Genomic DNA, 22426 nt, shown 5'->3' with positions numbered 1-22426 from the left:
CCTCCCCAGGTAGAGAAGCTGCTGCTGAGGCTTTGTCTGTGCTCGAGGTCTGGGGGTCGCTTGGCTTTCAGAGCCGCAGGCTGTCCCACATCTCCGGTCACAGGTACGATACCTGCCTTCTGGTGATGGAAGAAGGAGAAAGGTGTGGCGGGGTCTGTTACCACACAGTCTCCCCCCATTTACAACCCACACAGGTACGTAAGGCTACAGGAACTTAATTCAAGAAGTTGAGTTAGATCTTAGATGTTTTTGTGAAGTTCACTGTTCAGAATAATTGTGTAATGAATCTGCAAGCAAGAAATTCTATTTTATTTATTAAATAAGAATTTTTAGATGTTGTTTTCTGCTTAGAACCGCATACTGAAAATCAAAAACAAATTCTACTTGCGTTCTTTGCTGAGAGAGGGTCAGAAGTGCTGTTTGAAGAAAAGGATGCTTGCTTGTTTAGCATCAGAGAATGCTCTTACGTCTTCTTACTGAGCCCCGATATCTTGTTTCTGATTTATTTTCGTTGAGGTGAAATTCACGTAACATAAAATTAACCATTTTAAAGTTTACGATTCAGTGGTATTTTGTACATTCACAGCTTTGTGCAGCCACCACCTCACCTTAGTTCCAGAATATTTCCGTCACCTCAGAAGAAAATCCGTACTCATGAAGCAGTCTGTTTCCGTGTCCTCCCTCCCTCAGCCCCTTGCAGCCACAGTTTGCTTTGTGTGTGCATGTGTTTATTTTAGTTCATATAAATGGAATCACATAACATGCTTGTATGTCTGGCTTCTTTCACGTAGCATAATGTTTTCAGAGCTCACCCACATTGTAGAATGGGTTGGTGGTTCATTACTTCTTATGACCCTAATACAACGTATGGAGTGAGAGTGGAGAGACCACATACTGTTTGTCCAGGGCCATTTTGTTTTGTTTGTTTTCCAGAGTCTAAACTCTACTATGTTGAACTACCTCCGACTCCTTCCTTCCTTTCTTTTTTTTTATTGATAGAATTTTTTTTAGAGGAATTTTAGGTTCACAACAAGGTTGAGGAGAAAGTACAGAGAGTTCCCACATCTCCCCTGCTTCTACACGAGCACAGCCTCCCTCACGATCAACATCCCCCATCAAGGTGGTACATTGATGAACCAGCGCTGACACGTCATTATTGCCCGAAGTCCATAGTGTATATTATGTTCGTTGGTGTTGTATATTTTATGGGTTTGGACATGTACCAATCATTACAGTATCACACAGAATACTTGCACTGCCCTAAACATCCTCTGTGCTCTGCCTCTTCCTCCCGTCCCCTTACCCTTCACAGCCACTGATCTTTTTACTGTCTCCATAGTTTTGCCTTTTCCAGAATGTCATATAGTTCAGATTGGCATCTTTCCTTTAGTAAATGGCATTAAGGGTTCTTCCATGTCTTTCAGGGCTTGATAGCTCATTTCTTTTTAACGCTAATACTTCGTTCTCTGATGTACCGCAGTTTCTTTGTCCAGCCACATACTGAAGGCCACCTTGGTTACATCCAGGCTTTGGCAATTATAACCAAAGATGCTATAAACATCCACGTGCAGATTTTCATGTGGACATAAGTTTTCACCTTCTCTGGGTAAATACAAAGGAATGAGATTGCCGGATCATATGGCAAGAGTCTGTCGAGTGTAAGAAACTGCCAAACTGCCTTCCGTTTTGCATTCCCGCCAGCGGTGAGCGAGGTTCCTGACGCTCCGCACCCTCACCAGCTCTTGGTGTTGTCAGAATTTCGGGTTTTCATCATTCTGTCAGGTGTGCAGTGGTGTCTCACTGTTGTTTTATTTGCATTTCCCTGATGACATATGAGGGGGAGCCTCTTTACATATGCTTATTTGTTATCTGTATTTCTTCTTTAGTGAGGTCTTTGGGTTCAGGTCTTTTGCCATTTTTTAATTAGGTTGTGTTCTTATTGTTGAGTTTTAAGAGTTCTTATATTGTGGATATCTGTCCTTTATCAGATACGTTTTTTACACATATTTTCTCCCACTCTGTGGCTTGTTTTCTCATTCTCTTTGGAGAGCTCAAGTTTTCAATTTTCATGAAGTTTAATTTATCAGTTCTTTCTTGCATTGATCATGTGTTTGGTGTTGTATCTACAAAGTCATCACCAAACCCACGGTCGTTTAGGATTTCTCCTGTGTTATCTTCTAAGAGTTTTATAGTTTCGTTTTTTACATTTAAGTCTATGATCCATTTTGAGTAATTTTTGTGAAGGATCAAAGATTAGTTGACTATATTTATCTGGATCTGTTTCTGCCCAGTGCATTTTCAGTTGAACCCGAAGAGTTTAATCCACTGTATTTTGCACAAAGTTCCACAAACATATGCACAAAAATGCCTTAGAGTATTTGAATAGCATCTTTGTAGCATCCTTACTGAGGGAAAGTGTTACAAGTGTATGTTCCTGTAGTTGACGTGGCCTAGTGTACTTGGAGTTTGTTTGCCTTAAGTCACTAATTAATTCATAGTTCAAAGGTGACTTTAAAAAGAGATTGCTGGAATATTTAACATTTCCAAATTCCTTTTCAGTTTTTAGCCAAGTAAAAGTTCTATTTGTTGAGTGACTGAAAGAGGGGGTTTGATTTTGTGGATATGAATTTAAAATGAATATTGAGATGTTTTATATTCCTTTCAAGTGTTATATTTTATTAATATTGCTATGTGTTTTGACTGGGTAGATTTTCTCTGTAACATTGTGATTTTAATTCAGTGGTTGATTACTATGGCTACATGCATTTGTAAATTCCCAAACATTTCATCTGTATTAGAAATCAATGAAATTGGAGGAGGAGAAGCTGAGGGCAAACAAGGGTATGAGACAGGGAATTTTGAATATGGTAATTGCCTCAAATCCTTTTTTGAAAGTTAACAGATTTTATATTAAAAGCAAGTTATTGTTACTATTCTCAGAGGGCGGGGAGCAGCAGATAGTCATTTCCTGGCATCGGTGATGGATATGTTTGCTTCTTGTCCTCAGGTCTGAGCTCTTTCTACTCCGAGCTGATGAAAGGGCTGGGTGCCGGGGGACGCCTCTGGGAGCTCCTTGAGAGAGAGCCTGAGCTGCCTTTTAATGGTGGGTCTCCCATGGGTTTTTTCTTTGCTGGGATTAAACAAATGTGGCTTTGGACATTTAGACCAACTCTCTGCTCTACCTGCAAAGGACGAGCGTGACAAGGATATCATCCTGCCACACAGCAGAGAAGAGTGATGAGACGGGCAGGCAGTGAGAGAGGAAGGATGGTGCCGGGCACTGCTGCTGGGCAGAGGGTGGCCCTGGAAGCGTGGGGGCTGACGTCCCTGCAGGTGATTCATTACCACCAATAGCAGGAAGGAAGCGAGTGCCACCCGGGGGTGCAGATAGGAAGGGCCCTGGCCAGTTCACCAGATTTGTCTTCCAAAGTGATTCTGATGTTTGGGCAGTGGGGAGGGTTGGGGGAAAGGAAGACAGATCACACAAAAGCCTCTAAATTTCTTGGCTTTGGGTAGTGGGCTAGAGGATTCTGGTGTTAATTGGCTAGAGCCATCTCCTTTATCAGCTCCTTTCCTGGAAGCTAGTACTGGGGGAGCTGTGTGGCCTGGAGCAGTAGCTACTCCTCACTCACTGACTCCCAGGACATTGTTGCTTAGCCCCAGATCATGAGTGAAAGCCCAGTATTCTCCAGTGTGGCAGGCTGGAGGAAATAAACCCAGCTGAAAGAGATTGAGCAGCTTCTCCCAAGTCATTAGCAAGGTAATAATACCAGGCTCCGAAGCTGTTGTACAAGGCCCACCCATTTACCATCATTCTCTCAAAATACTTATTTAGAGTAGGTAAGATAAACCCTGGACCTAGGAACTACAGAGACAGTGGCACAGAGGAAGGGCAATGGGGTTTGAAACCAGACTGCTCCACAGGTGAAAACTGGCTCCACTACCTGTTAGCATGGGCAGGTGGCTGTCTCTGAGATTCAGTGTCCTGTCATCTCTGCCTCTCAAGGCTGTGAGAACCAGACAAGCGCATATGTGCAGTGCCTGGTACAGAGTGGGTACAGGCGGCTCAAGGTAAGCATTAGACAGAGGCCTCTTCCTGCTGTGCCTGTAGGAGCTCAGCCTGCAGGTGAGTTCGTGAGCTGTGGTCCGGCGGCATCTGCAGTCGGGCAAGTGGGAGAACAGAGCTCTGCTGTCAGTTTGGTCTTTGCTTTAAGTAGCTGGTATTCCATCTTGTTTCAGAAGGGGTCGTTTTAAACAAGGAGAGCTTCCAGGGCACTTTGGAGTTTAAGAATGTGCATTTCGCCTATCCAGCTCGCCCAGGAGTGCCCATATTCCAGGATTTCAGCCTTTCTATCCCATCAGCGTCTGTCACAGCGCTGGTTGGCCCTAGTGGTTCTGGCAAATCAACGGTGGTGTCCCTCCTGCTGAGGTTGTATGACCCCACTTCTGGTGAGTGCTTCATCACATTGTAGCGTGGGAGGACTTTCCAGAGCCCTTCTACTCTCATGTTCTGGGAGAGGACCAAATTATGCAAAGACCTGTCGTGTGAGAGTTCTGAAATGCCAGAAGGTTTGTTCCCAGGAAAGAAATCCCTTATACAAAGGTGTTACTTTTAAGAATATACAGAAGGCCTGTCAGGCGGTTTGTATATTGCATGTCTGACCTCTTCAAGTCCCAAGTGACTTCCTGAACTCTACGTCCTCATCTCCCGTGCTGGTGTCCCTGATGACACCCCCTCTCCTGGGCGAGGATGGGCAGGCTGCCCCACAGCTCCGGGAAGGTGCTCCGTGGGTGGCTGAGCAGCACCGTGGAGAAAGTACCACTCTGGGCCGGCCACTCAGCTGGGAAAGCTTCTCTGGAAGCCTTCAGGCTGCGTCTGCCCACGAACTGCCAGTGACTAGCATGCAGACGGGCGATTTGGCAGCCGGTGATTCCCTTCTCTGGGATTGCTTTTTTAAAGCTATTTTGAGGTAGTAGGGATTTTCTTAGTGGATTTTTCTTGTTCTGGTTTTTGTTTTTAAATGGATTATAGCATCTTTTAGAGCAAAGAACATGTTATTTTACTTCTTTATATCCTTTGTTAATGAAGATGTAATTGACATATTAGTTTCAGGTGTGCAACATGATTCGCTGTGTGTATATATTGTGAAATGTCTAGTTAACATCCATCACCGCACATAAAGTTTATATCCTTCTTTATATCAGAGCCTGGAGTAGATTTGTACTGAGGAAACAATGATATTTCTCACCAAGAAAACGACTCTTAGTAAAGATCACATCATTAATTTGAAATCAATATGTCTTGTGATCTTTGTGTCTTGTGCTTTTTGGTTAATACCATAAGAGAGCTGGTTATGTGCCAGATAATTAATTGACTTGCAGATACTGACCCATGGAATCACCAACTGTGTTAAAATGGGTGTTAACTAAACTGTTTGCCTCCGGAATTTTCTGTTTTGATTCACTCTACTTGCTATAAAATTCTGAATTTAGAAAAAATCCTAGTTAGGTGAATGCAAAGCAAGTCAAAATATGAAGCCTCTAGTTTCTTTATCATGGTAAATAAATCAAGGAGAAAAGAAACTACACGGAAATTCCAGCCTTGCGTAGACTATAGAACACTTGTACTTTTTAAGTCAAAGACCTCAGGTTTTGCCAGTCTGTGAAAGTTTGGAGCTGGCCTGTATAGTTCCACACCACTGACAGAGAGAGCGTGGTGTTTCTTAGTCACCGTTATTATCATCCCCAAGCATTATCGAGTTACCTCTGTGGTGTAGAATTAATTCTGTTAGCGAGGGTCACAGAGTTACATCTGATTATTTAAAAGCTCTGCTATGGTGTCAGCTTTGTGATTGTGGATAATGATTCTCCTCCAGCTGCATTTATGCAGGAAGGGATATTTTAAGGAGTAATAAAAGAGCTAAAAAAAAATCACTGGCAGGATTGAATTTCCAGGACACGCCTCAGAACTTCACTGCAGAACCAGCCTTCAAGGTATTGCTGATGCTGACATGGTCAGGAAGCTCTGGAGTTAGGCGGCCAGCTTCAGAACTGTGCCACAACTGCCAGTATTGGTGCCAGCAAGCGGACACTTCACCGCTTGCCACCTTCCACTAACTCACTTCGGAATCAGTTTTGCACAGGTGAACCTTCTCAGGGAGCCTGGAGTCACTCCAGAAAGGAAGTCATTGCAGCAAAGCGAGCTGGACGGATGAGCTAGTTGGATGGGCTAATCAGCTAACCACTGCAGGGAGACAGTAGACAGGGAAATTCCATGAAATATGTTGATTTTAGATTCTGTTTAGAGATTCTGAACATTACTTTTAATCTTTAAAAGAACTGAATGTGGAATTTTTCCACCAGATCCTTTTTGTGTTTACATTAGTCATTGGCCCCGTGACACTCCATGACTTTCCTCTCCTCTCTACAAGGAACTATCAGTCTCGATGGCCATGATATCCGTCAGCTAAATCCCGTCTGGCTGAGATCCAAGATTGGGACAGTGAGTCAGGTAAGAAGAGAGGTTTCTATTTTTATTACACTGTCTTTTAAATTTGCTTTTATTATTTATTTTTTCCTTAGACTTGAACCTCTCAAAAGAGAAGAAATGGAAGTTCTCCAGATGTGCTAATCTCCCATAGCACGTTTTTTAGGTTTGTAAATAGTGCTGTATCCTGAAGACCTTAAATACTTGAACCAGTTGAAACCGACTTTTTATCCAAAACTGGGGACTAGTATAACTTTGTAACGCAGAGAGTCCAGAGGATGGGGAGGAAATGATAGAATTTTTTAGCTTTTACTGACTCTTTCACAATTCCCATCCTCGTCACTGGCACAGTCTACTATTGCACATAATGGGTTTCATTATGTAACCTATTATGAGACCCTTTGATGGGGTCTCCTTGCAAAGAGGTCGCAGATTTCAAGGCAGAATATTAGTGTAATCTGGTCACTGTAATGAGGCTGTTTTCATGAGACCATTTGGTGCAGGGAAATTTTGGACACAGCTGTTTCTGTTTTATTACCAGGCTATGTGCACAGCAGACAAACCTGAGGCCTCCCTCATTTCTGAGCCTCTCCCTCTAACGAACTTCCCCTCAGACCTTACCCTCACCCCACCCCACGAGGTGTGGAGCAGGAGGGCCAGTGATGGGGGTGGCTTGGTAGTAGGAGGATAGCAGCAGTGCATATTGTTCAGGGATGGAGAACAGAAGCTGGAGGCTTATTTGCTTTTTTAAAGACTATTCCACAGGGTTCTGTTAAAATGTCATGTTCCCACCTGGTTTGTGTCTATTTCAAAAAGTAATGAATAGATATGGATTCCCCCTAGATCCTTAGTGGGAGGCCCGCAGCTGGAAAATACAGGTGGACCTGGCACCTTCCATACCTGACAATTCCTAAGGGAGGGAGCTCGAATTTATGAAGTATCTACTATGTGCCAGGCACCTGCCACGGGATCTCATTTCCTGCAGTGTAATGATGAAATCAATCCTGCTCATGGAAAAACATGAATTTTTTAAAAGTCAGCTGGGCGAATTTATGGAGAATGAAGAAACAGAAGCAAAACAGTATAAAGTTGGGTACCTGGGTGGCTTAGTTGGTTAAGCATCTGACTGACTCTTGGTTTCAGCTCTGGTCATGGGATTGAGCCCCATGTTGGGCTCTGTGCTCAGTGTGGAGTCTGCTTGTCCCTCTCCCTCCCCCTCTGCTCCTCCCGTACTCATTTGTGCACATGTGCACGTGCACTCTCTTTCTCTATCTCCAATAAATAAATATCTTTAAAAAATGGTATAAAGTTGACCCTTGAACAACATGGATTTGAACTGCATGGGACCACTTATACATGGTTTTTTTATAGTACAGTACCGTAAATGTATTTTCTCTTCCTATGATTTCTTAATAATGTTTTCTTTCCTCTAGCTTACTTTATTGTAAGAATATCGTATAGAATATATATAGCACACAAGATATGCGTTAATCAACTGTTTATGTCACCAGTCAACAGTAGGCTATTAGTGGTTAAGTTTTGGGGGAGTTCAAAAGTTATACTCAGATTTTCTACAGCATGGGGGTCAGCACCCCAACCCTCATGTGGCCGACTGTGTATTCTTTGAGAGCAAATTAATAGTTTTTTAGATGTTAGTACTTTATTAAGCTCCACTACATTCCTAGATATGTTTGAAGTCTATTTTGAAATTTACAATAAGTATGTTTTGTTTCCAATTTGCAGGAACCAATTTTGTTTTCTTGCTCCATTGCTGAGAACATTGCTTATGGTGCAGATGACCCTTCCTCGGTGACTACTGAGCAGATAGAGAGAGTGGCTGATGTAGCCAATGCAGGTGCTTTCATCCGAAACTTCCCCCAAGGATTCAACACTGTGGTCGGAGAAAAGGGCGTTCTCCTTTCAGGTACTTCTTTGTTACTGCTTGGCAGCAAAAAGTCTTGCTATCAGGAACTCTGCAGCATTTCATACAACAGTATTAATTTCTGATTAGGCTTTTTTCCTTAGAGTTTATGAGATTAGCCTTTCCAGTTTCTAAAATCTCTTGTATGTTTATAGCTCCCCAATTTCCTTCACTTTCTACCTCAAAGGTGTTCTCAGATTCCCACGGAGTGTCCCACTGAGTAATACTCAGCCACAGCAGCTTTTTTCTCATCTGAGAAAAAAAATGTATTTTGCAACTTGAGATCCTTGAAAATTACAGAAAATAAGACAGATACAGGGTGGCAGAATTATTTGTCCAGGGAGGCAGGGGCTGTGAACCTGGAGCAGAACTGAAATTGGAGAGTTCACTATTCTCCACTTTGTACTTTACATGTTAGACCACAGGTCCACAGACTTTCCCATAAAGGACCAGAGAGTAAACATTTTAGATTTTATGAGCCACATGTGGTTTTTTTAAACAACCCTTTAAAAATGTGAAAACCACTCTTAGCTTGAGGGCCATGCACAAACAGGCTCTGGTCCCGACCTGGCCCACGGTGCAGTGTGCCACGCCCTGTGCTGGACGTTTGCAGGATTCGCGGCTGAGGCTCAGTGGCTGTTCCCTGGGATGTTAGAGCACATTGGAGCGCATTGCATTCTGGGTACCATATTTTCAGGAAGGAAAGAAAAAACTTGTATTCTATTGCTTTAGAATACAGAAGTGAGACCAATGAGAAGTAGACTTAAAGGGAAATAAATTTTTGGGTAAACAGATAATTTTTTTGTTACAGTTATCGACTTGTGCTCCCTTCCATGGAATGAGCTCTCTGTCACTGGAAGTGTCTGAGCAGAGGACAGATGCCTTCAAGTCAGAGTGAAGGTGGCCGGGTTGGACTAGAGCAGTAGTCCTTTCCAACTCAAAACTTTTTGCTTCAGGTTAGGCCACAGAAAATTGAACACAGACATGTTTTTATTGTGTACGATTTTTTAAAACAAGAGGCAGTGGATGAGAAAATGTTTTGGGTAGATTTGCAAGATTGCAGCGGTAGAATCACACCTTGCTGTGTGAAAGGGAGCTGCCCTGGCATCTCTGAAGCACGTCCTTGGGTAGAAAACCAGTTTCAGCTGCTCCTGGTGACATGATTGAGCGTCAGGGGGCGGAGCTGGGAGCTACTTCACGCTGCCCAGCAAGGAAGAGATTCTGCGTACCCTTCCCTCTACCAGGATTCTCAAGTGCCCATTTCAGAGTGAAATAACCAAAGGTTTCAACCCGTGCTCCCTCTCTGGGAGGAGGAAAGGACATCTGGTGACCGATCCCCAGTGCACTAACTGGCACTGACCCTAAGCCCTCAGCCGGCTGCTCAGCCAGCCCACCCCAGAGCACTCTGACACCCTCACCGACCGCGGAGGTGCCCAATGAAAGGGATTTCCCTGGTTCCCTTGCTGTGAGCACAGGGCTGCCTATTTGAGGGCAGCTTTTAGGAGTGCCACACATTTCAGTTGTGATTTGATTTCGGTTCATCATTTCATGAGCTGCTTTTAGACGAAATAATGTAATGTCCAGCAATTACTATTAATAAGTATTTCATCCAATAAAACTAACCAAAAAGGACCATTTTCATCACCAAAAATGTAGTGAGTTTTCTAAAATGAAGGAATTCGGGAGGAGTCCTGAGTACTGTTCTCTGAGACTCTACCAGTCGTAACTTGGGAGTCCTGTCCCCTGGAGGAAAGGAGGGAGGGTGGTGTGAGGCAAAGACGAGGGAAGGAATTATCATAGATGTTCTTCTGCCTACCTCTGTCTGTCCCATCTGCATTTACCCACTCCTACCCCCCCCAACCCAGTTTCTTCCCTTGCTTTTAGTAGAATTTGAGTTTTAAAAGGGCGGGTTAAAGTGGTTACTCAGACCTTGGCCCTGCCACTTACCAACTGCGATACCTGGGACTGGTTATTTTGTGCCTTGGTTTTTCATCTGTGAAAAGGGAATAATTACAGGATCTAGTTCACAGGATTTTTTTTTTAAGATTGAATGAGATAACATAGTAATGCTTTAGACAATGCCTGGTACATCGGAACTCCTCAATAAACGTTAGCTATGATAATTGTTATTAGTTTTGAGGTGGATGAGGAGACAATATATTTAAAAAATAGGCTTTTGTTCTCTTGCCTATCTCAGCTGTGACTAACCAGAAGAAGCTGTCTTCAAATTGCCACTTAGCTTATCAGAAAAACCTGTTACCAAGAGTTTTTGTTAAGGCTTTCAAGTTTTTTTTAAAAAAAAGTATTGTCTTTGTCAGGTGGGCAGAAACAACGGATTGCAATTGCCCGTGCTCTGCTTAAGGTAAGCTTGAAGCCACTTGGCTGGAATTATTTTATCATTTTTACTTAGGGTCCTTATAATTTGTAATTTACTCTTCTTCTTCCTTTTTCCTTTTTTTTTTTTTTTGTAGGGGGGAAGTTATATGGTTGATAGTTCTGGTGAAAGATGAGTTGGGAGTTCCACTGAGTAGCATGTTGTTCCAATTTAACAAGTATTTCTTCGGTATTAGGAGGCCAGTACCGGGCTGGGGTTGTTGGAGGGAGAAAAGCTTAACACATGGACCTACTGTGAAGAAGTATATGGTCTAACAAGCAACACAGTGATTATATAAAAATAGCGAAACAATACAAGCATGGTTCTTTGTATAATCTATAGTCAACTGCTAAACTCAGTGGTATAGACTGGAAATACACAAGACTCCTAAGGGGAGAGGGAAAGCCGTTTTAGCTGAAGGCCCCAGACCTTGTAGTTTTTAGGAAATGATAGCCTTCCCCTTTGCTATAGAGCTACTCTCCTCACATTTGTAGGTGATGTTTTAAAAAAACAGCCTTATTGAAGCATACCATAAAACTCACCAGTTTTAAATGTACTCTGCAGTGACTTCTAGTGAATGCACAGTTGTTCAAGCATCACACAGTCCACTTTTAGGACATTTCTGTCACCCCGGATAGATCGCTTGTAACCACTTGCAGTCTTTCCCACCCCCACCCCTAGTCCCAGGCTGCCACCAGTGTACGTTCTGTCTTTCCTGATTTGCCTTTCTGGGCATTTCAGATAAATGGAATCAGACAAGATGTGACCTTTGCATCTCGCCTCTTTCACTAGTATAATGTTTGTTTTTTCAAGGGGGGAGGGGCAGAAGGAGTGGGGGACAGAGAAGCTTAAGTAGGCTCCACTCCCAGCGGGAGCCTGACGTGAGGGCTCGACCTCACAACCTTGAGATCATGACCTGAGCCGAAATCAAGAGTTGGAGGCTCAACCGACTGAGCCACTCAGGTGTCCCACTCGTGTAATGTTTTTGAGGTCTGTCCACGTCTCAGCCTCTATCAGTCCTTCTTGCTGAACAGTATTCCTCTGTGCGGGCACAACACGACTCGTTTATCCTTTTGCCAGTGATGACCACTGGGGTTGTTTCCAGGCTGGGGGTATTGTGGATAGCGCTGCTGTGAGCAAGCAGTGTACAAGTTTCTGTGTGGACATATGTCTTCCTTTCTTGTCAGCAACTTCCGAGGCACAGCTAGAATTTAATGTGTGAGAGACATCAGCTGGCTCTCACCTTTTCTCAGTTTTATGTGATGCTCCTAACTAGCCTAGAAGCAGGACCTTGAGGGTCTCGACTCCATCCTACTCACTCTTGCTCCCGCCCACACTGCTGGTTGACTGGCCAGCAGGGTAAAACTGCAGTGTAAACAAGGTCCAGTCCAGCAATGCCTGCGACAGCAGCTCAGACTCACCTCCAACTTCCATTTATGTGCTTACCTCACACACTTAGGAGTCTGTGCTTTTCTTTTTTGTGGCAGCTGTCTTGTGATATAATTTACATCCCATACAGTTCCCCCATTGAGAGCGTGCAGCGCAGTGGGCTTCCGTGTATGCCGAGTTGCGCATCCATCCGCATAATCAGCTCTAGAACATTTTCGTCACCCCGGGAAGAGGTGTTAGATCCTTTGCTGGTCACACCTGGCCTCCTCTCCTATTTCTCTCTTGAGCCCAGCCCCAGATAAACACTTACCTACTCTCTGTCTCTGGAGATGTGCCTGTTCTGGACATTTCAGACAGGTGGAGTCCTACGATATAGGGCATTTCGTGATTGGCTTCTTTCACGTGCAGAATGTTTTCAAGGTTCATCCATGTTGTATCGTGTATGAGTACTTCATTGCTTTTTATTACTGAGGGTTTGTTTTTAAAATAAAATTGTGTTCCTTTTCAAAGGAAAAGAACATTAAAAACATATTAAAAGCAATTAAAAATGATGTTTTTCTTTTTTCAGAATCCCAAAATTCTTCTCCTAGATGAAGCAACCAGGTGAGCATATCTTAGTAACTAACCTAAGATTGTACAAGCCGAATTCTCCCGTTCCCAGAAGCTGACTGTTCTGTACTTCAAAGTGGTACAGCTGAAAATGCTGTTTTTCCCCCTTCCCCTTGAAAGTGACCGGGTGTGAATGAATAATGACAGCTGGGAGGCAGCGGACAGGCCCCGTCAGAAGGGGAGGGTTCTAGTCGCGGTTCAGTCACGTTGGCCGTGAGCCCGGGTCACACTCAGCAGCTGTACACACTGCTTTCGGTCTATGGAAATCAAGGGTCCCAAGTTTCCTTTCTGTAGTATTTTTATAATGTAAAAGTACATAGTAGAAGTGTGTGTCTGGCGGAAGTTGTGAGCTTGATGGCGGTGAAGATGCGCCGCTGCCGAGGGCAGCGCGGGGGTGCCAGGAAGCGCCTGAGCGCGCGGGTGCGGACTGACGTCTGTGCTCTCTCACACGGTCTCCTGTTTAAAGTGCCCTGGACGCGGAAAACGAGCACCTTGTGCAGGAAGCTCTAGACCGACTCATGGAAGGAAGAACAGTGTTAATTATTGCCCACCGTCTGTCTACCATTAAGAATGCCAACATGGTGGCCGTTCTTGACCAAGGAAGGATTACAGAATGCGGGAATCATGAAGAACTGCTTTCAAAACCAGATGGGATATACAGAAAATTAATGAACAAACAAAGGTTTATTTCAGCATAAAGGAGCAATTACTGATGAAGTGAACATGAGAGACTTTAGAGCAAAACATTGTTGCAGGAAAAAAACTTAGAGATGGTATCTAATCTGTAAATCATACTTCAAGTTATTTAAAATACGCCTGTTTTTTCCAAGGTGGGTAAAATATTGTTTTGAGATGTACCTGTTCTCAAGACCTTTTTATTCAGACTTTTAATAATTGTAACTTTCTAAATGTCTATAGCACTGAAGTTATTTTCAGGTTTTTTACTTCCTTTTGTCCTGGAATACTTTAATTAATATAACATGGCACCTCATTTTATTTTTTACCTGCTGTTACAGATCGGAGCTATTGTCAAATGACAACTTTTAAAAGGGGATTATAAATAAAAAGCTTAATTATTTTAGGTGATTTACCAATCACTGTGTAATTCTCTTGGTAGTATTCTACCTACATTGTGTCTAAATTTACTAGAAGACGAAAATCTTCCCTTTTTTTTTTTAATTCTGATAATGTCCAGGAGTGAACCTGACATTCAGACATACAGGAATAGTTGGCGTCACACGGGGAGAAGGGAACATTTACGTTCCCCACTTCCTGTGTCTTCAGGGATATGAGACTTTAAAAGTATGTGTTCCTCTGGGATGAGTCCGTGTTTGGATGTGTGTGGTTTTCAGCATTTTTAGCACATGAAAGCCTGATGAGTTTTAAAAGGGGAAGAAGCCATTCCTTTGAATATGGAAACTTCTATTTTCATTATTCACACATTTGTTACTTTGGAAAACCAGGCATGAACTGCTGGGTATTATCAAGAGGTAAAAATGAATTTTACATTTAAGTCATCCGAAGGCATGTATTTTGAAAATTATGTTTTAAAAATTTATAATTCCTAGCCAAATTTTAGGTTTTATCAGTTAAATACTTTTGAAATTTCATTCAATGAGACAAAAACCTAAATAACTTTAATTTTCATCCTTAAAACTGAAGAAAGCTTAGTTCTTCCTATTCTACAGAATATCAAGAAACTTTCAGAACTTGTTTCTCTTCTGAAAAATAACCCTTTTTATTTATGGTTATAGTTTTATTCACCTAAATGCATCAGAAATTTGAAAGCAATGCTGATAACCGTTAGATTTGCCACATTTCAAATCAGTGCTGTTAATTTGCTGTTGCCTCAAGAAAAAGTGGTTTTTTTACATTGATGATGCCAGAACCTAAGAAATAACTATGTTGCTGTAATTAAAATGGAAGTTTGCCCGTGTTCTAAGTATGGATTGGTTCACTGATTATGCTGGAAGAAGAAACCACTATTTTATGATAAGCATGGAGTATTATAATTCATTCTACATAAGGGAATTTATTATTGAATAAAATGGACTCAGTGAATGAATGAACTCCTTGTTCTTTGTAGTAGGAAACAGTACACCTGTGACAATCATTTTAACAAGCTTTACTTGTATTCTTTGTACAATTTGCTATTATGGTGTGGTTCTCAAAAAGCAGACAAAACACAATTACAAGGTTGGATCCAAGGGAAATCTCTTTGTGCCATAGAAGTATTTACAAAATTGAATTTGATCATTATATTTTATTTTCTAATACAAGATGTTCAATTGTGTCTTTAGGGAACATTTTATATCCTGGATTAAAATTTATAGTAGCTTTATCTGTGTCTTTCACTTCTTATAAAGCTTCATTACATTCAGTTTCTTAACTGGAATTTGGCTGTGGAGGTTCAGGAATAAAGAAAAAACTAACATTATAAATAAATAAAAGAAAGTAGTAATTACAAATTCCTTCCATTTCTTCCCTCCCTGATGTCCTCATTTTTATTTTTATTTAAAAAATTTTTTTTGCTATTTACAAACTGCTAGAAGGTGAAGGAGAGACAGTAAAGTATCCCCCAAAGTGAAAAGGTACTTAGAGACTGGAGAACGAAGCAGATGACTCCACCCAGTTTACATGGAATTTTATCCAGGGTAACTTGCTGATGGGGGATCGGGTAGACGATGATCCAGGCAGCTGCACAGCTATTCTCCATAAAGTCCAGGCCTTGGTCTACAGATTTCATAGAGCAAGGAGATGCGTGGGTGGGGTGGCCACTGTAGGGAGATCAAAGGGCTTGCATGCACCTAACCGACAGCTAACCTGTAATATTGTGGCGTAATCCATGCACTGGGAAGGGTAAAGACTCTTATCTCTAACAGATTCCTGGGAGGCCAAAGCAAGCCTCCACACACCCCAGCCTTGGTGGGCATTTCTAAGGTATGTGTATGAATCTTCAAGGGGCCTGGAACACAAGAGAGGTCATTGAGCAAACATGAACAAGATGGAGGGCTCAAGATAGAGTCAATATTGTCAGTGCTCCTGCATAAACACTCTATTTAGTTGCTTCAGTACAATAAATAAATATCCCCTGCCCCCACCTTGGACAAGGAATTGTGCTGTGGAGTTGATGACAGAATGATTATCTGCCCTCACGGAGCTTCTAGTTTATTTAGAAGGAGAGAGAAGGCAGATAAAAATTAATTACAAGAAAATAGCTAAATAGTACAGAGGTGGTATTGCTAACACTGTTGATGGTACCACTTTGTTTCCAGAGTGTTTGTACATGTTACCGTGTTTGTTACTTTGACAATCCTATAATTTATTTTTTATTTGACAGGGCGTGCACAAGGAGGGGGAGCAGCAGGCAGAGGGAGAGGGAGAAGCAGGCCCCCTGCTGAGCAAGGAGCCCAATGTGGGACTCAATCCCAGGACCCTGGGATCACAACCTGAGCCGAAGGAAGACGCTTAACCGACTGAGCCACCCAGGTCCCCCAGACAATCCTATAATTTAAAGAAATACCTATCATCCCCTTTTCACAGAAGAGGAAATAAGAATAGGCAAGTTGTAAATTAATCCAGCATGGAAGCTGTGTACAGGGAGATACTCGAGAAATAGGAGCCAGATCATGGAGGACTTCAATATCATGCTGAAAATCTTAGCTTTCATCTTACATGCATGGAGAGCCATTGAAGGACTATGTATGTTCATATAAACAATTTAGAAAATAAGCAAAAATCACTAATCACTAGAAATTCTGTGAAGAGACAATTTCATGTTAATGAGCTTAGCATTTTGTGGTCCACCCTCCCAGGCTTCATCTCTATGTGCAAGGCCGCCTCTGACTTTGGACTTGATTGGTTCTCAGGAAATAATCATAAGCTAAAATAACCATTATAGGCTAAACCCTTGTCAGTATATTTTTATAAATTAGGGCTCTATTTTGAGAAATTAACTTTTTTCATAAAAATGCCAAAACTGTTAGAAAATAAATGAAAAGAAATATAAATGTAGGGGCACCTGGGTGGCACAGCGGTTAAGCGTCTGCCTTCGGCTCAGGGCGTGATCCCAGCGTTCTGGGATCGAGCCCCACATCAGGCTCCTCCGCTATGAGCCTGCCTCTTCCTCTCCCACTCCCCCTGCTTGTGTTCCCTCTCTCGCTGGCTATCTCTATCTCTGTCGAATAAATAAATAAAATCTTTTAAAAAAAAAAGAAATATAAATGTTACAGAACATTAAGTATATTAGTGAAAGAAGTATGTGAGAACTACATTGTAAGTGTTCCTTTGGGGATATTCTACATGATTTTTCTGTCTGAGGCATCATGGCAATCTCTATTCATTCAATGTTTTTCATTCAAAAAACGTTACTGAGTATCCTCTATTTTGTTAGGTCCTATGCCAACAAAGGACCTGTGCGTCCCTCATGAAGCTAGCCCATGGGTCAGCAAACTGTGACCTGCTGCCTGATTTGTACGGCCTGCAAGCTTAGGATGGTTTTTACGGTTTGTTGGTTTGTTTGTTTGTTTGTTTTCAAAAATGTTATTCATTTAGTGAGAGAGAGAGAGAGTGCACAAGCTGAGGGAAGGGCGGAGGAAGAGGGGGAGAGAGAATCCCCCGCAGACTGCACTCAGAGCGGAGCCTGACTTGGCGCTTGATCCCACGACCTTGAAATCCTGACCTGAGTCAAAACCAAGAGTCAAATGCCTAACTGATTGAGCCACCCAGGTGCCCTAGTTTTTACACTTTTAAATGCTTTTTAAAAAACAAAAGAAAAATAATTCATAACACATCAAAGTTTTATGAAATTCAAATTCCAGTGTCCATAAATAGAGTTTTATTGGAACACAGCCACACTCATTCGTGAGCAGTTGCAACAGACTGTACGGCCTCAGGTACTCTCTGACCCTGGACAGTTTGCTGACCGCAGAACTAGTGAAAACAATATGCATTTTTCCCTGCTCAGTGGACTTTTAAACTACGATGAAATTTAGAGTTATCTCAAAAAGTTCCATCGCCATTAGATGGCAATTAAATGAATGCCTTGAAAATGATTGGGCATGGTTAATTTCCATAATGAGTTCTTCATTGTTCCCCTGCCTTGCCATTTTAATAATATCACCATGGCTATGTTGGTGATAGTGGAATTCTAACAATTCTACTACGGCTGCAGGAAATAGTTCTGGCTACTATCTCATTGTTCATTGCAGTGATTATTACTACAGAAATCAAAGTTTGGTCTTAAATGAAAGGGCAGTACTTTAGGAACGGTGTATAGAAAGGAGGCACATGTTCAAGTCGAGCTTCTCACATGTGTACATGTGTCTATGAGGCATTTTTTTATATCAATAAAAAAATAAGCTCCTAGTGGACGTACTGTTTTTCGAACAACCTGCTTTTTAAAATTTTACAACAGAATATTTTCCTACATCCTTAAGTTTTCATTACACACATCTTCATGTATTCTTTTTAACCATATAGAATTTTATAATGTGAATATACTATAAATCTATCATTGGACATCTTTCTATATTCTTTGCTATTATAAACAATACTATATGTATTATGATTTTTTTCAGATAAATTCTAAAAGTGAATTGCCAAGTTCAAAGAGCATATACAAGTTATAAGGCTTTTTGATAGATTATCCTCTTAAAAGACCATACTAATCTATAAAAATCTCACCGGAAATGTACACATCAGCACCTATTCCCCCACAGCCTTTCAGCATGAACTGTTTTCATTTTTAAAAACCTTCCAGCTAATTCAACAGGCAAACAATACTCATTGGTGGTTTGATTTACATTTCTTTAATTATTAGTGATGTTGAAGATCTTTTCATGTGTTTTGATCATTTCTAGTCTTTGACTTAATGCTAGTTCATGCTCTTCATACATTTCCATTTTTTTCCTCTTGGGGTAGCTTGGTTTCTCTTACTGATTTTCTTTAAAGAGTGCGATACTATTTTATAGGAAATACTGTTTTTCTTCAGCTTGTTTGCCTTCATTCTATGTTTGTGTTTTTTTGACATTCACAAATACAGTCACATCTATATTTAATTCTCGCAAGTGAGTACTATTAGTAATTTAACAGAGGCTCGAAAAGGTGACATTGGTAGAAATAGCAGAGGTGAGATTTGAAGCAAGTCCCATTTAATTCCAGAGTCTATACACTCAATTACTATGGCAGTGGTTATCAAAATGTCCCTGGATAGCAGCCTTACCAACACCTAGAAACTTCGTTAGAAATGCAAATTCTGGGATGCCTGGGTGGCTCAGTTGATTAAGTGTCTGCCTTAGGCTCAGGTCATGATCCCAGGGTCCTGGGATCGCCTCCCACCTTTGGCTCAGCTCCTTGCTCAGCAGGGATCCTGCTTCTTCCTCTGCCTGCTGCTCCCCCTGCTTCTGCATGCTCTCTCTGACAAATAAATAAATAAAATCTTAAAAAAGACAAAAGGAACGCAATCTTCAGACACTGTGGGTGGGCAGCAATGCAGTTTAACAAGCCCTCCTGGTGATGATACATATTTGAGGATGAGAGCCACCGCACTACACTATCCCTTCTAGATCTCCCGTATAAGGGACTATACTATTTAAAATGAGGTCAAAGGATAAACAAGGAAATGATTTTTTTTTTTTTGGTAAGGAAATGGTAGCCACTAGATAAATGTAGAACCCTGGGTAGTGATAAAGAAGTACTTGTGCTGCCCCCAAGGCAGAGGTCCTGATACTGTTCCATTCGCCGCGGTCTCCACTACCCACTGCAGGAGGCTGACATCCACGGACTGTATTAAGGAGCTACAGTGTACCAGGATGTTGCAGTGGCGGTTAAGGGTGAAGAATGACTCCGGGATAGAGCTCTTCTTTTTGACTTGGGTAATTGGCCAGTTTTACTAAGTGGGGCCGAGGTGGTAGGACAGGGGTCCTGGAGGAAAAGAAGAATTCAGTTTTTAACACGTGGAACGTCAGGAGTCTGCAGGACATGCAGGTCGAAAGTGTTCACTAGGGAGCTGTTTGGAGCCTGCAGTTTTTGAACAAGATCCGGGATAAAGATGTGAACTTGTAGCGTTACCAGCGTCCACTAGCGTGGATGAGACAGTGTGGAGTGGGGAATGACAAACTTAGAGAAGAACAAATGTAAGAGAGTGTGAAACCACTGGCAGCGTTTCCCATTTTCTCCCTTCTCAGCGTAGACCACGGAACCGACACTTTCCAGTTCCCAAGAGGCTCAGGAAAGACAAGCACTCAAAGAGAGGCTTTGCGTTCAGGCTGCTAGAGCGCCAGACAGTCGAGAAGGGCACCTGGCTCTCCAGTTTCACTTCCCTGAGGCTCCGGACACCCACCAGCCCCCAAGAACCGTCCGCTGGTCACCTCTACAATCACCTCCCGCGGCTGGAGGCAGCCCTCTGACGTCATTACCGCGCGCCCTCCCCCGCCCCCCCTACACACACAGTTCGGATCACACCCCGCGCCTCGGCGCTGCGCTTTCACGTATGATCGCGCGCCCTCCCCCGCCTCCCCGACAAAGCCAGCAGCTCGGCGCTGTGCTTTTGCGTCATCACCGCGCGCTCTCCCGCCTCTAGGTGTTCAAGCTCCGCGCGCGAGTAAAGTTTCATCCCCACGGGCGGAATCCGCTTGCCCTGTGTCGCCTCTCCGTTCCGTCATGTTCCCGGCCGTCTCTTCTCCGCGGACACCGGGGCCAGGGACCCGAAGGGGCCCTCTGGGCGGAGTCGGGCCGGGCTCCACGCCCCGGGCGACTAGCAGGAAAGGTCTGACCCTGGGGTCGGCAGTCAGCTCCCCGGTGCTCTTTTCGCCGGTCGGCCGGCGTAGCTCGCTGAGCTCGCGGTAAGTGATTGTCCCCGATTCGGTCTGGTGACCGATAGGCTTACGTGCCTTGGCGGGCCTGATGGGATAGTGTCTCCAGAAGCCTCCGAAACTGGGGGCGGCGGGGAGGAATGCCAAAGTTGGGGAAATAGATCTTGGCCATATTGCGGGTAGTTATTTAAGCCTCGCTTTAATTTATGGAGCCTTCACTTTGCACTTTTCATGGAATTAGCTTTGTGTAGAAGTGAACAAATTGGATTTCAGTGAGTGGTTACCTGCCTCCTTACTACCCCTGTGTCTCGGTGTCAGTCATGAGTCTTTTCATCTGTGAAGAGGCGATAGCCAGCTTCACGTAAGACCAAATGAATCAATATGAAATCCTCCGACGATGGTGGGAAAGAGCATCTCCAACCCAGGAAAATCGTATAATGCCTAACACAGTTATTGCCATTAATATCTGCTGATTGATAATTAAGGGAGCTTTGGCCACACAAGTTAACTTTGTAGCTAAATCAATAGGCAAAAGGCTTTCCAGAGCAGTGAGATAAGAATAGTTTTGTTAGCAAATAAAAGCGCGGCACATCAGTCCACATCACCTGTTAAATCATGCTCCGCACCCACCCTTTCATAATTAATCTAGAACTTTAGAAGGTAACACGTTTCTGGGTAGTTTCCTCTGAATTCGTCTACCAAAAAAGAACTTTGTTTTGCAAGAAAACTTTCATTTTGAAAGTGCTCTTCAAAGTGGTGATCTTGTCAGTGTTTTCTTCTTTTGAGAAAAGCCAGGGAATAAAAGCTATACTTTACTTAATGTGTGTTTTTTAAAATCTTTTCTTACTTTCTAGTGATTATTTAAAGAAAAATATTTGTTATAATGGTATGTCAAAAAGCAAAGCTCACTTGGGGCGCCTGGGTGGCACAGCGGTTAAGCGTCTGCCCTCGGCTCAGGGCGTGATCCCAGCGTTATGGGATCGAGTCCTGCATCAGGCTCCTCCACTGTGAGCCTGCTTCTTCCTCTCCCGCTCTGCCTGCTTGTGTTATCTCTCTCTCTGGCTGTCTCTCTGTCAAATAAATAAATAAATAAATAAAATCTTTAAAAAAAAAAAAGAAGCAAAGCTCACTTAATCCTCATGATGAGAGAGGGAATAAATTTTATACTGGTAACTACATTATTTTCTTAATGTTAACAAGGTGAGGAGGTACAATTTCAACTGCTGTACCTGCGGTTGAAGAACAGGTAACAGCAGATAACTCATGACTGATTTCTTGGTTGTACAAATCTGGGGGCGCCTAGGTGGCTCAGTCAGTTAAGCGTCTGCCTTCGGCTCTGGTCATAATCCAGGGGTCCTGGGATGGGGTCCTGGGATGGAGTCCACATCAGGCTCCCTGCAGAGCAGAGAGCTCCCTGCTTCTTCTTCTGCCCCCCCCCCCCCGGTCTGCCTCTCTCCTCTATCTCTCATGAATAAATAATTAAAATCTTAAAACAAATCTGGTAGATTTCATAAAATTCTACAGCTGATGAGGGCAAAATGGGTGAAAGGGAGTGGGAGGTACAGGCTTCCAATTCCAAAATGTGTAAGTTATGGGGATGAAAAGTACAGCATAGGGAATATAATCAATGATATTATAATAGGGTTGCATGGTGACAGTAGCTGTAAGTGTGATCTTAGCATAGAGTTTCCAATCACTGTTTTGTGCATCTGAAACTAATGTAACATTGTGTCAGCTATGCTTTGATTTAAAAAAAAGAAAAGTTCCAGGGCTGATGAGAGCTTAAAGATAGTCTAACCCAATGTTTGTAAAGCTTTTTTGATCATAGTGTA

At 42.7% G+C, this 22426-nt stretch overlaps 2 protein-coding genes across 2 annotated transcripts in view; both read left to right on the top strand.

Moving 5' to 3' along the window:
• Positions 1-15121, top strand: part of ABCB10 (ATP binding cassette subfamily B member 10) — a 34307-nt gene extending 19186 nt beyond the window's left edge. Inside the window, exons 7-13 of the mRNA XM_040623788.1 lie at positions 3008-3103; positions 4240-4449; positions 6432-6511; positions 8231-8411; positions 10727-10770; positions 12740-12774; positions 13247-15121. Of these exons, the coding sequence (XP_040479722.1) occupies positions 3008-3103; positions 4240-4449; positions 6432-6511; positions 8231-8411; positions 10727-10770; positions 12740-12774; positions 13247-13478 (878 nt within the window). The 3' untranslated portion in view covers positions 13479-15121. The remainder of the gene's footprint in view (positions 1-3007; positions 3104-4239; positions 4450-6431; positions 6512-8230; positions 8412-10726; positions 10771-12739; positions 12775-13246) is intronic.
• A 5216-nt stretch (positions 15122-20337) lies between these two features.
• NUP133 (nucleoporin 133) overlaps positions 20338-22426 on the top strand; it is a 56459-nt gene continuing 54370 nt past the window's right edge. Inside the window, exon 1 of the mRNA XM_008689527.2 lies at positions 20338-20624. Within this exon, the coding sequence (XP_008687749.1) occupies positions 20443-20624 (182 nt within the window). The 5' untranslated portion in view covers positions 20338-20442. The remainder of the gene's footprint in view (positions 20625-22426) is intronic.

The sequence above is a fragment of the Ursus maritimus genome, unplaced genomic scaffold, assembly GCF_017311325.1.
Source record: "Ursus maritimus isolate PB19 unplaced genomic scaffold, ASM1731132v1 scaffold_7, whole genome shotgun sequence".
NCBI classification, from domain to species: Eukaryota; Metazoa; Chordata; class Mammalia; order Carnivora; family Ursidae; genus Ursus; species Ursus maritimus.
This window is presented reverse-complemented; position numbering and strand designations above follow the sequence as displayed.